Source organism: Scleropages formosus, chromosome 15 (assembly GCF_900964775.1).
Source record: "Scleropages formosus chromosome 15, fSclFor1.1, whole genome shotgun sequence".
In the NCBI taxonomy this organism is placed as follows: Eukaryota; Metazoa; Chordata; class Actinopteri; order Osteoglossiformes; family Osteoglossidae; genus Scleropages; species Scleropages formosus.
In genome coordinates, this window is record NC_041820.1 from 25,529,946 (window position 1) to 25,544,883 (window position 14,938).

Sequence of the window (14,938 nt, forward strand, 5' to 3'; positions counted from 1 at the left end):
CAATTCCTGAAATTCCTTTAGCAGCATCACATTTTTCCCCATATGCTACTTTGTGGGAGGGACTCATCTGTAAACAGTGAAATTGTCAGCATAGTACCGTTTTCCACAAATTCAGGCCCGCAGACATTTCCACAGAATTAGTTTACATTTGAGTTTCAGATAAAGGATCCTCTAACATGCCCCCCCCCCGAGCAGGGAAACTTACCCAAGATGTCACTGTAAAGTTCTAAAGTTCTAGGAAAAGACGTAACACTGCACTGTAAACAAAGCAAAACTAGGCCAATCTGTAAGCAGCCAGTATTACAAAATACTTTATTCTGTAACAGCTGAGGTAGTATTACAGATTTGTTAAAACTGAAATGTCACAAATTTAACAAAATATGTAAGAAATATTGGAGAAGTGTTTTTTACTGTCTATATACAAAAAAATTTGTTCAAAGTAATGCAGTTAAGTGAATTGATTTATATTAAATTTACCTACAATCCTTCACTCTGCCTTAGACCAACACAAAGAACAGAATGTGAAAAGCAGTTCAATGGACAGCAGTTGCCTTTTCAAGTCTGAGGCCTTAGTCACAAAGATTTGGGGCAGAGGCTGAAAGTCAGGGACTGTGCTTCCTGCAGGCAGCAGCATCAGGCAGCATGTTGACGTCGCAGGGGTAGTGCAGGCAGCGGAAGATTTCCTCGGCTCTGCGGCGGCTCACGCAGGCTCCGCTCATGAGGGCCTCCAATGAGCTTAGGGGGGTAGGCAAGGGGGGAGACTAACTGAATTAATGAGGGTTCATACACCAGTTTTTCTACAATATACCACAGCTTAACATAAACACACCATGTGTTGGGGGGGGTTTGGGTTCTAAATCTGAGTAGAATGATAAATGTACTCCAAAAGCATTGTTAAATGCCACACTCTAGAAGTGAAATCCACCATGGAAGCGATTCCACCAGAATCATGAAACAACAGCAAGGACCAGGATAAACCAGAAGACAAGCAGTGGATGTGGAGGAGGAGAAATGGTGTACCTGTCCACCAAGTGGCCCAAAGAGCGGAACCCGTGGCACATGTTGAGGGCAGTGACGTAGCTGACGCAGGGCAGCGTGAGGTAAAAGTGCAGGGATTGCTGCTGGTACCCTGTGACCTCGGTGGGCACAGAAACAGCCTGGCCTTTACGCTGCTCCAAATGGGCAAGTTCGGCCAGCAGGGCAGCAGTCTCCTCAGGTCCGTCACTGAACAGCAGTCGGACTCCTGCCTGAAGCAGCAGGGCCAGCGTGCTGTCATAGTAACGAGACTGCTGGAAAGGCCGTGATGCATCTCCTGTGGGTCAACAGCAACATGTAAATGGTGAACTTTGTCATAAGCAGCCAAAGCCAGAGAGGCACTTGTACCTCAACTTCTGAACTGAACTGGGACCAGAACTTGGTCTGTAGCTTAAAACTGTTCATAAGTCCACTATGCTTCTGAACATCAGGCAGCTCAGAAGAAAGAAACAGGAGGGTGAGATGTGGTGTAATGAAAGGGTTGCATGGAGAGAGAACGTATTAAAAAGTTTCAATTTAAATTTCAGCAACGCGTCTCATAAAACTTACCAAAAGTGGCCATGAGGAAACTACTGTCCCATTATACACGTCACACTGACTGAAATCACTTTGTGAACAGCCTGCTCCCCCCCCACTTCTTTTTACCCCTCCTTCCTTCCCCTGCCTCAACTTTAGTTTGTATTTTGTCTGAGCAGGTTTTCCACCCTACTAGTGGAAAGTAGAAATGCAGGCTATTTTTACTCTGCAACTGAGAAATTATAGAAAACTTCTTTAAAATAAACAAACTTGGAAATATGCATATATTCAAAAAAAAGTCAGATGTTCACAACTCGAGGTACAAGTGCACCACAATTTGGGTAAGAAGATTTTCAACTTTATACAGGGAATTTAATTTCATTTGTCTATTTCAGTGTAAAAGTCATATTTTTGGATTTACAAAGATCAAATTTGGATTTTGATAGCTGAGCGGGTCAGGCAGAGCTACCATGTGGTCATCTTCTCAAGTATAGTTTGACTTGCTCCATTAAGCTCTCAACCTTCAATAGCCCTTGTTTGCTAGTTTCATTTGTTATAATCTCAGTGATCACAAACCTGTTTGGATTGTCCAAACCATGTCCACTTATTCAGAGTGCAAATTCATTTGCATTGTTTTCATTGATTTCTATTGTCTTTACTGTTTTTTTTTTTTTGTTGCACTAAGAGGTTGAATTACTACAAAAGCACTGAAAATATCTATGCATGTCTTGAGAATGTTAAGTGACTTACATAATACCTACAAATGAGGTGAACAAGGGGAGGTTGACAGCCATACAGTATTAAGAGTAATTAATGAAGGAAAACTTTAAATTTCCATATTCATCCTCATCTTCAAGAGCACAAAACCAACTCTAGTGATTCACTTCGACCCACTGCAGCAAACACCACATGACGACTCACAGAGGGACAGGTAGGGATGGTACATTGTGACCGAGTGGCCCAGCTCACCTGGTTTAATGCGGTCCTTCTCAATGATGAGGCAGACCCGGTCAAAAAGGCCTTGAAGGCCTTGCACCCGGTCTGCGAGGCGCTTGCGGTTTAAGCTGCTGGCTACCTCCGACTGTGGCTGCCGTTCCACCGCCATGCGGTTGCTCACAATGAAGTGGCAGCTGTTCAGGGAGCAAACCTGCACTCTCATACCGTGCCGCAGGCGCAGCAAGGACACCAGCTCAGGCCCACCTGCAACACAGCGACTGTCCACCAGCACTGACACAGGTAGAGGCTGTCCAGAGACTGTACCCCCTACAGGCCTCTGTATCTGTGCGCTTTGGTTTAAAAAGCTGTTGGAACAACGGGCCTGAAAGAACATACAGAGGCAACAAAAAAGTCAAACAACTAGAAGCACAGCAAAAAACTGGACATGACCCCCCCCCCCCCCCACACACACACACACACACACACACACACACACTACACTCAATACCCCATAAAGACAAAGCAAAAATAAGATTTCAGAAATTTTAGCAAATTTATTAAAAATAAACTGAAATATCACATTGACAAAAAAGTGTTCAGAGTCTTTGCTATGACACATTTAACTTAGGTGCATCCCATTATTATCGGTCACCTTCGAGGTGTTTCTACACCTTGTTTGGAGTCCACCTGTAGTAGAGTCAATTAATTGGACATGATTTGGAAAGGCACACTCCTCTCTATAAGGTCCCACAGTTGACAATGTGCATCAGAGCAAAAGCCAAGCCATGAGGTCAATGGAATTGTCTCCAGAGCTTCTGAGAGAATTGTACTGAGGCACAGATCTGAGGAAGGCTACCAAAAAAAAAAAAAAAAAAATCTACAGCACTGAAGGTTCCCAAGAGCACAGCGACTTCCATAATTTTTAAATGTTTCAAACTGTAGCCTTAACATAAGTCACTTTGGAGAAAAGCATCAGCTAAATGAATACATGAATAAATGTAATGTAAATGGAAGAAGTTTGGAACAATAATGACTCTTCCGAGATCTCCAGAGATCCTGTGTGGAGATAGGAGAAACTTCCAGAAGGACAACGATCACTGGAACACTCCACAGATCTCAGCTTCATAGCAGAGTGGCCAGACAGAAGCCTCTGCTCAGTAAGAGACACATAAAAGCCTGCTTGGAGTTTGCAAAAAGGCACCGAAAGGATTCTCAGATGGCGAGAAACTAGATTCTCTGGTCTGATGAAATCAAGAATAATGTTTTGTCTCAATTCTATCATTATGTCTGGAGGAAACCAGGAACCACTCATCTGCACAATACCATCCCAACTGTGAAGCATGGTGGTGGGAGCATCATGCTGTGGGGTTATTTTTCAGCAGCTGGGACTGGGAGACAAGTCAGGATTGAAGGAAAGCTGAATGGAGCAAAGTACAGAGATACCCTTAATGAAAAACTGCTCCAGAGCACTCTGAACAAAAACTTGATCCTAAGCACAAAGCAAAGACAACATAAAAGTGGCTTAGGGACAACTCTGAATGGCCTTGAGTGGTCCAGCCAGAGCCTAGACTTGAACCCAATTGAAAATCTTTGGGGCTCAAAATAGCTGTCCACTGATGGATTCCATCCAACCTGACAGGTTGAGAGGATCTGCAGAGAAGAATGGCAGAGAATCCTCAAATCTAGGTGTGCAAAGCTTTTCACGTTATACCCAGGAAGACACGAGGCTGTAATTGCAGCCAAAGGTGCTTCAACAAAGTACTGAGTAAAGGGTCTGAATACTTATGTCAATGTGATATTTCAGTTTTTTACATTTAATAAATTTGCAAAAATTTCTACAATCCTGTTTTGGCTTTGTCATTATAGGGTATGTGGGAAGTATAGATTGATGAAAAAATAAATCTCAATGATTTTAGCATAAGGCTGCAACATAAATGCGGGGAAAAATGGTGAAGGGGTTTGAATACTTCCTGAATGCACTGAATCTAGGACAGTACATAGGTGGCATAGTGGTTAGAGCTACCAACTTGCACTCAAAAGACCCTGGTTTGAATCAAACTTACTGCTGTAGTATCCTTGTAGTACTTATACGTTTTACAGCAGGATAATTTTTACTGGAGTAATTAAGGATAAGTCATAAGTTGCTTTAAAGAATAGCATCATCATCTAAATGGGTGAATGTAAAAAAATGCAATTAACAGTAGGGATTTCATGTACACAGTAACCTATAGCTCATATCCAGCTTTAACCTGATGCCTCTCTATTGTTCACTAGCTAAAAAGAAAGAACAGGGGCTGTGGGCTTACTTGTGCTTCTAGCTGTGGTTCCGCACGCCGGGTCGGGCTGGGGGTCGAAGGGAGGAAGTCCAGGACTTCAGACACAGAGGAATGAATATGGAGCCTCTGATGGCACCTCTCTAAAAGGGAAGGGCCTTCCAGCTCCTTGAGCCTTGCTGCTACTTTTCCCAGACCAGAAGGGGGCACCATTTGAGGAGTTTGAAACGGCTGCTCCTCTGGCTTGTCCAGTGGCCTGCAGGGGGCAGGAGAACCTTCACCAATCACCCTCCTCCTCTTGCCTTCGTCTTCTTCCTCACTGGAATCATCAATGCGGATGATGCGGGAGCGTTTGGGTTTTGAAGAGCTTTTGGGGTGGGCCTCCTTATGTCCCTCTGCTGCTCGCGCTTGTCTGAGTTGAGCCCAGCGGCGAGTGGGGTAAACTCTGCGGTCCCCGATGAAGGACTCCTCTGGGAGCAGCTCAATTTCCCTAATCTCCTCCTCTTCCTCCTCCTCTCCCCTTTCCAGGTCTTCCACATCACTGACCTGCACCACAAAGCTGTCCTCCTTGTACGTCTCATCTTGCTCTGGCACCTGGAGGTTTGAAAGCAACGGTCGTATTACTTATCCCTCCAAACCATGTCATCATCGTCATCATCATCATCCCTACATCTAAACCAGGTACAGAGTTCCCTCAGCTCAACTTCACTTACCTACATTTCTACACTAACTTCATCGTAACACAGTATACCTCAACTCCAGCATGATCAAGTTCTCTTATTCATTGTCAAGTTGTACATGCAGTTTCCTTCAGAATCACTGAAGTTCATCCATCTATCCAACCACATATTAATCTATCACCATCCCTACAGAGGGCAACCAGCTGAAGAATGAACTGATAATGGCTTGTCACCTGAGAGAAGATATCCAAGTTATGGGTGGGCTTGTACAGCATCTTGTACTTGTTCAAGAGGGCCGGGCTCTTCACAGAATTCAGGTAAATCCCATGCATCTCCGAGTCTGGGGCAGAAAAACACACCACAAGGACATGCTGAGCTCATCTTTGGCAAGGAGAAGGCGATGTGGAGAATCTCACTTGCATTTTGAGGGTTAGGCATCCTTGGTTACGCCAGCCGTAGTCACTAACCGTCAACTTTGTTCAGTGATGAGATTCACTGCATGTTAGCTGTTTGAGTCATACAGAATCATATCTGGAACCAATAATCACACTGGTTCTAGACTGCCCTGCCTCCAGGACCTGTACTCCTTCGGAGTCAGGAGACGGGCAGGGAAAATCGTGACAGACGCTTCTCACCCGGGCCACAGTTTTCATGAACTTCTCCCATCCGGCAGGCGCTACAGATCACTGTGCGCCCAAACAACTTCTTTCCTCATGCTGCTATGTCCATGAACAGCTCATTGTTGTTAGATTGTGCAGTACTTTCTCCTCCTTACTTATTCCCTCCCTCCTTTATTCGATCCCTCATTATTCATTGCACCCCTCATTATTTACTCTTATTCTCCAGTATGCATGTTTACGTGTGTGTGTGTGTATGTATGTTGTGGTTTTTTTTTTTTTGTCTACTCCACACTATGAGCCACTGGGGACTGAAGCCATATTCCTTGTATCTATGTGCAAATAAACCAGATTCTGATTCCAGCATTGCCCTTTGCCCTTTATTTCACCTTCTGCTGTGCTCCATCATCTAACTCTGGCTGTGTGTTTTGCTCATCCTCACTGGTACGTTGCCCTTCAGACCAGTGCACCACGTCCCATTACTGCAGGACAACTTTCTGCAAGACCCCCCATGTATCCTTCTGATTACAGGCAATATGTCAAGCGACTTCATGCGGAACTTGTGAACCTGTCATTTCCTGTAACGGCAGTAATGGGCATTTTAAAAAAAAAAAAAAAAAAAAAAAAAAGGGGGAGAAACTGCTCAACAGCTACTCAGCCTGCAGAAACATATATTACATTTCTAAGGACTCAAAAAGACCCTAATTCAAATTACACCTCATGCTGTAGTATGCTTGAGCAAGGTACCTTACCTTTCACAGGGCAGTTACTACATGATACAAAAGTACAGCCTCAAAAATTACCAGAGAATGGAATCATCATTATTCATTCACCAAGCACCTCCGTGACCCAGTCTCAACAAGAACTGTACGTGATGAGCTTCACAAAGCTCAAACTTATTTGCAGGGCTGCCACTTGGAAACTCCTTGTATCCAAGGTCACTGCACAAAGATGTATAACCTGGTGTAAGGGGCACACAATCTACACCCTTCAGCAATGGAAAAAAGTACAGTAATATGGTCTGGTGACATCTTTCACTCCATTTCCTACATTTTTGAGAGATTTAGGCATGGAGGAAGCCAAAGGATGCTTTCAACCGACAGTGTCTGTTGGCACCTGTTAAACATAGCATTGGACCCACAATGGTACAGATGACAATCTTTCAGATATCATAAGGTCTGACCACTTGACTGCATAGATATATAAAGGTCAAGGAATATGAGGCCATTTTACAGAACCAGGTGCACCCTAGGGTACAAACACTGTTTTCTTGTGATGCTCCAGAGTGATAATGCCTTCAAACACAATGTTTGTCTCTTGAAATAAAATTCAAGAGTGGTTTCATGAACACCAGGATGAAATCAAATGCCTGCTGTGGCCTCTCCAATCACCAGATCTACACATTACTGAACCTTTCTGGGATGTTCTGGAGCTCAGGGTAGAATGAAAAATAGATTCCCACTTCCTTCATCCCTCAAAGAAATAGAGGCTTTTCTTCTTGAAGAATGATAGAAGACCCTACTACACACTGCTCAGGACTTGTGACAGCATTCCAAGAAGGACCAAAACTGTTCTGAAGGCAATGGGTGTCTTTACTTCTTACTCGGTTCTTGATAATAATATTGGATGGAATAGTGGTACAGTGAGCAGTGCTACTGTTTCCGAAGCAGCCTGGATGGTGCGAGAAGATGTGGATTCGATCCCCATTAAGTCTGCGTGGTTGGACATTGCATGTTCTCATCGGGTCTGCTTGGCTTTACTCTGGGCACTCCAGTTTCCTCCCACAGACTAAAGACAGGCTGTTCAGATGGACTGATGACTCTAAAAATCACCACCCATAGTGTATGTGAGAGAAGGGGTGTTTCACTGGTAGATGGATGAGTGACCCACTGTAAGTAGTGTATCTAGCAGTGTAAGTCACCTTGGTGAATAAGGTGTGTGGGCTGATAACACTACATAGAGTTTGTTGGAAGTCGTTTTGGAGAAAAGCATCTGGTAAACAAATAAATGCAAATATTGTTATTTCTGCTATTTTGCCCACCCCCCATACTGGCAATCTTAATTTTTAACTGTACAGAACTCAGTGTGAGCAACGTGTGTTCATGCAAATGGTGAATTAGAAACTGGTTTAGTTGACTTCTTGTCCCCTGTTCTTTCCAATAATATGTGTGTATTTTAAATATTAAGCGGAGGAGGGGAAAAAAATTCCCTAATTTGGGATCATAACAAATACATGCACTTTTTTCCGAAAGAAATTTGAGCCTTACTATTAAAATGTAGTGAACTATGTTTTTTCAATTCACCACTCTGTAACGGAGGACAACAAAGACCAGACAGATCATCGCATGGCGCAATGGACAGGGCTGCATTCATTATAGTGACATTAAATTTTAATAGTGAAAGCAGGTTTAAGTTTGATTGGTTAACCAAACCTCTAAAAAGACTGGTTTTCCAAATTTCAATTCATCATGAAAAACAGAATTAAGACAGGTAAAATTAAAATCCGTCCTTTGGACTTGCTTTACAGAGGTTAACAGATATAGCGAGGTGGTCAGAGCTCACATAACAAATGGTGGTGCTACATGAAAGCTGGACCTGTAAGCCTGTGTGTTAGCACACAATGGACATAAACGTTATGGAGGTGGTGTCTCTGAGGGAGACGTACCGTTCAGGCCTTGGGAGAGGTGGCTGGTGTCAACCACGAACCCATCTAGAGATCCCGCCAACTCATCGCCTTCTCCCTCATCTGGGGAGATGGACCCATCCTGTTCAGAGAGCTCTGCCTCGTCGTCCAGGAACTGGCGCCCTGGTGATGCAGCCACCTGCAGGGAACGGGAAACACAATGATGGACGAAGAAGGGTGGCAACCAATGTTTGAAGCTCTCTGAAGAGCTTCACTATCCTTATGAAAGTGAGACTGTTTCAGCGTTGGTCAGCAATGTTACCTTATCCCTGCTCTGCCGCATGGCAGGATTTTGGCGGCTGGGGGCTTTAGGGCGCCTGATGGAGGTGTCACGGAAGTCCTCATCTGACACAGTCTCCCCCTCACTCTCTTCTGACTAAAACACAGGTTGGCCTTTCCTCATGACAACACTGAGCACGCAGAACCGTGACTATACCGCAAGCACTAAGCACGTTCAATAAGGATTTGATCACAAAGTACTTGCTGAATAAAATCCTACAGACAACTGAAGACAGTTAAGTCTTGTTCTCAGTCTCTTAAATTTCAGAACCTGAGGACCACTAGACATCAGTACTTGTGAGGTTGAATAACGTAAACCTTACCGTATGCAACGTAGCTGCATGATGTCGGATCACACGTGGAGGGGGCTGCATGCCACTGCAGGTTTTAGCCTACATGACAAATCACAAGAACAAGATTAATTAAATATATGGATCTACGTATTTAAAGAATATCACTAGTTAACAGTTACCTAATATAAGTTGTTTTATACACCATGTGGACACGATCTAGGATATTTCCACAATTTCTAGGGTGTTTTGGTTGGCAGCAAGGAAGGGTCTATTGGCCTGTCACCTGTACCACATCATTTCACCTATACCACACTTTCCAAAATCATGTTGTGTAAATGTTCCTTTAACATCTGTAATAAGCAGACACACAAAGTGTTTACACTGCTTCAGTCACTTGAACATATTCTGCAAGGCAGTCCAAAAGAAAGAAAATGAATGCCAAAAAAAAATTTAAAAAGCACGCTATCAAAATATCTGTTGCCATGACAACGCCACATCCAGCCATGGAAAACAGCAGACCGTTGAAAGGGTGGTCACATCCCGCTTTATTTGCCGGGCTGCTTCAAGTAACCCAGTTTCTTTTCTTTAGAACACCACCTTATGCTTGCAAACACACGCAGAACCAGGAACATTACAATGACACACAAGTTAGTAAAGGTACCTGTACTTCTTACAGAGTTTTTAAACAACTTACAATGAAGTGCTTGGGCACAGAAGACAACAGAAATTTACTCTCACTAAACGCTGCCAACATATTTGTAAGGGTCTTTACTTCTGTTAGAGAGAGAGCGCAGTCTGTGTTCACCACATGCAGATCACAAGTTCTTAGTATTGTTATGTATTATGAAGGCTGGGTTAAACAAGGAAAGGCAAATGGAAAGGGACTCAAACTCGGAACAGTGACTAGCCTCAGGGGATGCCAGTGGGTTGACTCTCCGTCGCCTCCGTGGCTGAACCAGCACCTCTTCATCACTGTCATTCTTGCAGGGTTCTGTTTAAATAAAAATAAATATATAAAAAAAAAAAAAAAAAACCATATGATGTGAGGAGCACGGTGGCACAGTGAGTTTGGCCAGGGTCCTGCTCTCTGGTAGGTCTGGGGTTCTAGTCCTGCTTGGGGTACCTTGTGATGGACTGGCATCCCACCCCGAGTGTGTCCCCTCCCCTCCAGCCTTATGCCCTGTGTTGCTGGGACCCTGCTTGGGACATGTGGCTTCAGCCTGTGTGTGTGTGTGTGTGTGTGTGTGTGTGTGTGTGTGAGTGAGAGAGCGAGACATATGTTGTGAAGAAATGTTAACATTTGATTCTCTGGTGCCTTCAAAGCACAGATGAGTTAACTTGTACTGCTAGTCTGAGGTGAGCCTCTAATAAACAAAGGTTCTCAGTTCTGGCTCTGTTGTGGTGGAACCACCTCCCCCTCAGAACTGCTGAATATCTGTCCACATTTAAAAAGGGTCTGAAAACTCACCTCTTCCAAATTCACTTCAACCATAATCTCTTAAGTTCATGTTAAGGTTGTAAATGTTCAATGCTGCATAACTTCAAGATCATGCCCAGATAAACCTTTACACAGCTATTCCTATACTGTATGTAAATGTTTATATGCATCCCCCCCCCAAAAAGAAAAAAAAATTTTTTACAAGGGTGATCAGGAATTGTGGATATTCGGATAAAGTTTTAAGCAGCTACTCGTGTGAACATTGGTTCATATAGTAGAAAGAAACTAACTGCACTTAAGAATCACACATCCACAACTATGCCTCTCTCCTAATGTAATGTACACGTTGTATTTTCTATGAGATGTACGTCGCTTTGGAGAAAAACATCTGCTAAATGAAGAAATGTAAATGTAAAAACCAGCACATTCTGAGTTGCAGTTGGAAAAAGTCCTACAAGCCAAGAGGGTCACGGGGCTGGAATTGTGTTTGCCGGACTGTGAAAATGACATCTTTTAGCGATTAAGCTGTAGCTATCCACATGGCCCTTTGCGGCACTTTTGAAAAGAACACAAAAGTCTCAGAAGAAGTAAGTCAAGGAGGTGCATGATAAAGAGCACATCTGTCTTCACTGTTGGATATCTAGTGATGGGGTAATCAGTAGAAAAACTGTAACCATGATGCTGGTGTAAATCACTTATACCTACTATACCTGATGAGTCTATAGCCCAGCAAGAACACTGTTGTGTAACAGTTATGTAAAATCACAACATCGATCACCACGATCACCTTTGTTACTATGTGTCTCACCTCCACACTATTTACTCATGTGATGTACACTAGAAAATTGCATGTCTGTATCGAAAGCCCTGATATTTCAGCATACCTGTAGGTGAAGTAGCTTGCTTCTCCCTGCTGAAAGGCCCCCCACACTGCAGCAGAGACCTTCTAAAGGAACTTAAGCCCTCCTTCAGGGCAATAATGTGCCTCCCACTTCCAGATAATTCTTTCTTGCCCTCATGGCTGTCAGTCCTTCTGGGGGATCTGAACAAGGGGGAAGAAGTGGAGAAAGGTCCAGAGCTCACATCCTGGCACCGCCTTTCTAAAGGGGAGACTGGAAGGGCCCCTAATGAAACCCAAGGCTGTCCTTTGACCTGGTGGTTGGCTGGAGTGCTGTTGGATAAATTCTGTGGAAATGGTAAAGGTCTGTCACTTGTCAAGGGAACAGTGTTGCTGGTATTCTCTTGGATGACTGAGTCAGGGAGCTGCTCTTTTCCATCGCCATTATCCAGGTCCTCTTCATCAGGCTCATCAATTGAGTAACCCAAGTCAAAGTTTACAGAGAAAAGCTGCTGAGAACAGTCAAAGTCTTCACGTTCTGGAGAGGCACTGTGATGTGTGCAGGACAGATCCCTCAAATATTTGTTTTCCCTTCCTTTTTTTCCTATCGCAGTAGCATCTTTAACCTGCTGCACTAGGCTGCCAGGCTCCTCCATGGAGACCCCAGGACTCTGTTTCTTTGTATCCTCAATGACATGAGAAGGATCAAACATGCTGGCCTGGATGAACATCTCATCGTCGTCTCCAAATAAGTCTATACTCTCATCTAGTTTGGAGTTCTCCTGTTCAGCTGGAGATGCTTGGACAGAGAAGTGATTTTCTTTTGGGCTACAGTGAAGTACAGTAGTTTTAACACGAACGGGCTCCTCACAGTCATAATCAAAGATGTCCTCCCAGATGGTGCTTTCAGGCAAACAGCCAGTGTCCTCTACAGGTACATCACCAGGATGAGCTTCCTGGCACAGAGGATGTTCACTACCAATATCAGAATCCTGGGAAGGCTCTTTTGTATGCTTGTCAGGCAAAGCCAAATCACTTGATACCTCATGCCCAAATTCAGCCTCAGGGAAGAAGTTCTCTTGGAGTTGATTACCACACTCCTGTGTTTTGGATAAGGATTTTAGCAGCTTAGCACCTAGGCAGTCTCTGCTCTCATACACTGAGCCCTCAAAGTCCTGAGGTGGTGATCTTGACAGAAGCTCCATGACATTGTCCAAAACAGCCCTGACAGTCTGTGAGGTTCCCTTGGGGGTCAGTGCTTTTCGCATGGCACCCCAGTCTGGCAAATAAAACAAGACTTCAATTTCGGAGGGAGAGTTGTCCTGAAGATCGCCACAACCACCACCAGACTTTAGTCTGGGTGATGGATGCAAGTTACTCGACTCGTCATCAGATAAACTCTTCTCCAGCATTAAAGACTTCGCTTTCCCATCCTCATTGGTGATTATAGCACATTCAGGATTCAAACCAGCATCCATAGCTGGGCTCTCAAAAACACAGGGTAGGTCCTCATCCTTGGATTCATGATTGTCTCCCCTATCATTTTCTGAAGGGGCTTTCTCCTTTATTATGGTACATGGTGACTCTAAATTCTCACTCATTATCTTATGCTCACAGGCACCTCCACCCTGTAGAACAAAGTCACCATCTTCCTCTTCTGCACAGAAAGCGAAGCTGGAGAAGGACTTCTGCCTGTTGGTGTCATGCACCATTCGAGCCCTGGTGACTTTGTACTTGTCTTCCCTGTCTGTCTTGGTGAGCTTGTCCAGCCCATTGACGTCAACAACATCTTCTCTACGGAGATAGGGCCTGAGCCTCGAGTCATAGCTGCTGCTTCCCTGCCAGGTGAACAACAAGGAGACTGATCAGTTTTGCTGTTAAACAGGGAAAATGCATACCAAGTCAAAAGATGTGCCATAAAACAAAGACTGAGGAATATAAAAAAAAAAAAAAAAAAAAAAAAAAAAAAAAAAAAAAAAAAAAAAAAAGACTGTTTAGATGTCTTGACAAATTGCACGTATCACAACACAGTGTGACTCTGCTGTGATTACAATAAAGCTGCTACACCATTATATGTAGCACAAATCCGGTGATGGCGCGCAACCCTAGCAACCTCACATGGCAGTCAGTCTTAGGACTTACTGACTGCAAAACATATACTGAACTATTAAATGACAAATGGGAAAACTAAAAACTTACCTTTTTTTAACCACATTTTCTGAAAGAATTAATGTTTTCTTTTATCTTATTTAATAGAATAAGTTGAAAATGCAGACTTCATTAACCACGATGAGATGCAAGAAGAGCAGAATGTTTATAGCCTGAATATATACAAGTTGATAGGAGCTTCATGTGGATGTGGGGAAGCAGCATCACAATGCAGGTGGAAGAGAACACCATGGTGTCCAACAGAAGCAGCAGCAATGGCCTTCAAAACCAGGTTCACTCAGGAGCCTGCAGTCCATCAGGACACCACCAAATCATGTCCTGTGGGCACACACTTGTAAGTGGTTCAGGTAGATGTGGATGGTCCAGTGGGGTGAACCTCTTTAGACCACCAGTCGAGGAAAAAGGAAAATAATAGGGACTGCAGCACACATCACCAGAAGAAGCTGCAGGAACTCACCCAGGAAAGGATGGGTAACTTTTAGGAGGAGTGTGCGAAGGCATGAGTGAGCACAGCTCAAGTGATCATAATGCAATGTCAACTCATCGTATTACGGCAACACTTCGACAAGGCCAGTTCTATGGACTACACGCAAACTGACTGCATAAATATCACGATTAACTCAAGTGCTACCTCCATTAGTTATGCCCGTCTGACTATTACTGAAATTTTATTATGTCCAGTCTGTTGACACAGTCACATTACAAAATGACACAATGCACATGTACAATAAATGAACACATGTACACAGTGTCATTAAAAATGCAGCATTAAGAAAATTCAAATATAAGCTCTAATCCACAAAGGCTCATCATTTAATAACAGAATTTAGTGTTATTCTCAGATAGGCCATGTCATTTTTTTTCTCAAGTATTCAAATTACATTTAGATTAGTGATGCAGTATTTTTATTAATTGCTACTGATATTTTAAAGGGTAGCTATACATGAGATTCTATGGGAAGTGCAGAAGCGAAAGGGTCCATCATCACGAGAGCAAGCGGTAAGGAGGAGGACAGGGAAAAAGAGGCCGAGACAGATAAAGGGAACACAGAAAGGTTGAACTTTGATTACGTTGCAAAATTTCAGTTCAAAAGCCATTTAGACATTAACATGCACTTAAGAAATCTTAGCAGAAATGGGTGTGAAAGAGGTGAGTTTTAAGATCCTTCTTGAATGTAGAGA

General features: G+C 43.5%; 1 protein-coding gene across 2 annotated transcripts in view; it reads right to left on the minus strand.

Moving 5' to 3' along the window:
• Window positions 1–451: 451 nt before the first annotated feature.
• The window catches only part of fancm (FA complementation group M), a 63,357-nt gene continuing 48,870 nt past the window's right edge, over window positions 452–14,938 (minus strand). For both annotated transcript variants that reach the window (XM_018764120.2, XM_029258291.1), the window contains exons 14-23: window positions 11,635–13,426; window positions 10,221–10,303; window positions 9,343–9,411; window positions 9,003–9,116; window positions 8,723–8,879; window positions 5,674–5,780; window positions 4,794–5,354; window positions 2,521–2,869; window positions 1,021–1,312; window positions 452–735 (exon numbers count right to left, since the gene is read on the minus strand). In XM_018764120.2, the coding sequence (XP_018619636.2) occupies window positions 603–735; window positions 1,021–1,312; window positions 2,521–2,869; window positions 4,794–5,354; window positions 5,674–5,780; window positions 8,723–8,879; window positions 9,003–9,116; window positions 9,343–9,411; window positions 10,221–10,303; window positions 11,635–13,426 (3,657 nt within the window). In that variant the 3' untranslated portion in view covers window positions 452–602. The remainder of the gene's footprint in view (window positions 736–1,020; window positions 1,313–2,520; window positions 2,870–4,793; window positions 5,355–5,673; window positions 5,781–8,722; window positions 8,880–9,002; window positions 9,117–9,342; window positions 9,412–10,220; window positions 10,304–11,634; window positions 13,427–14,938) is intronic.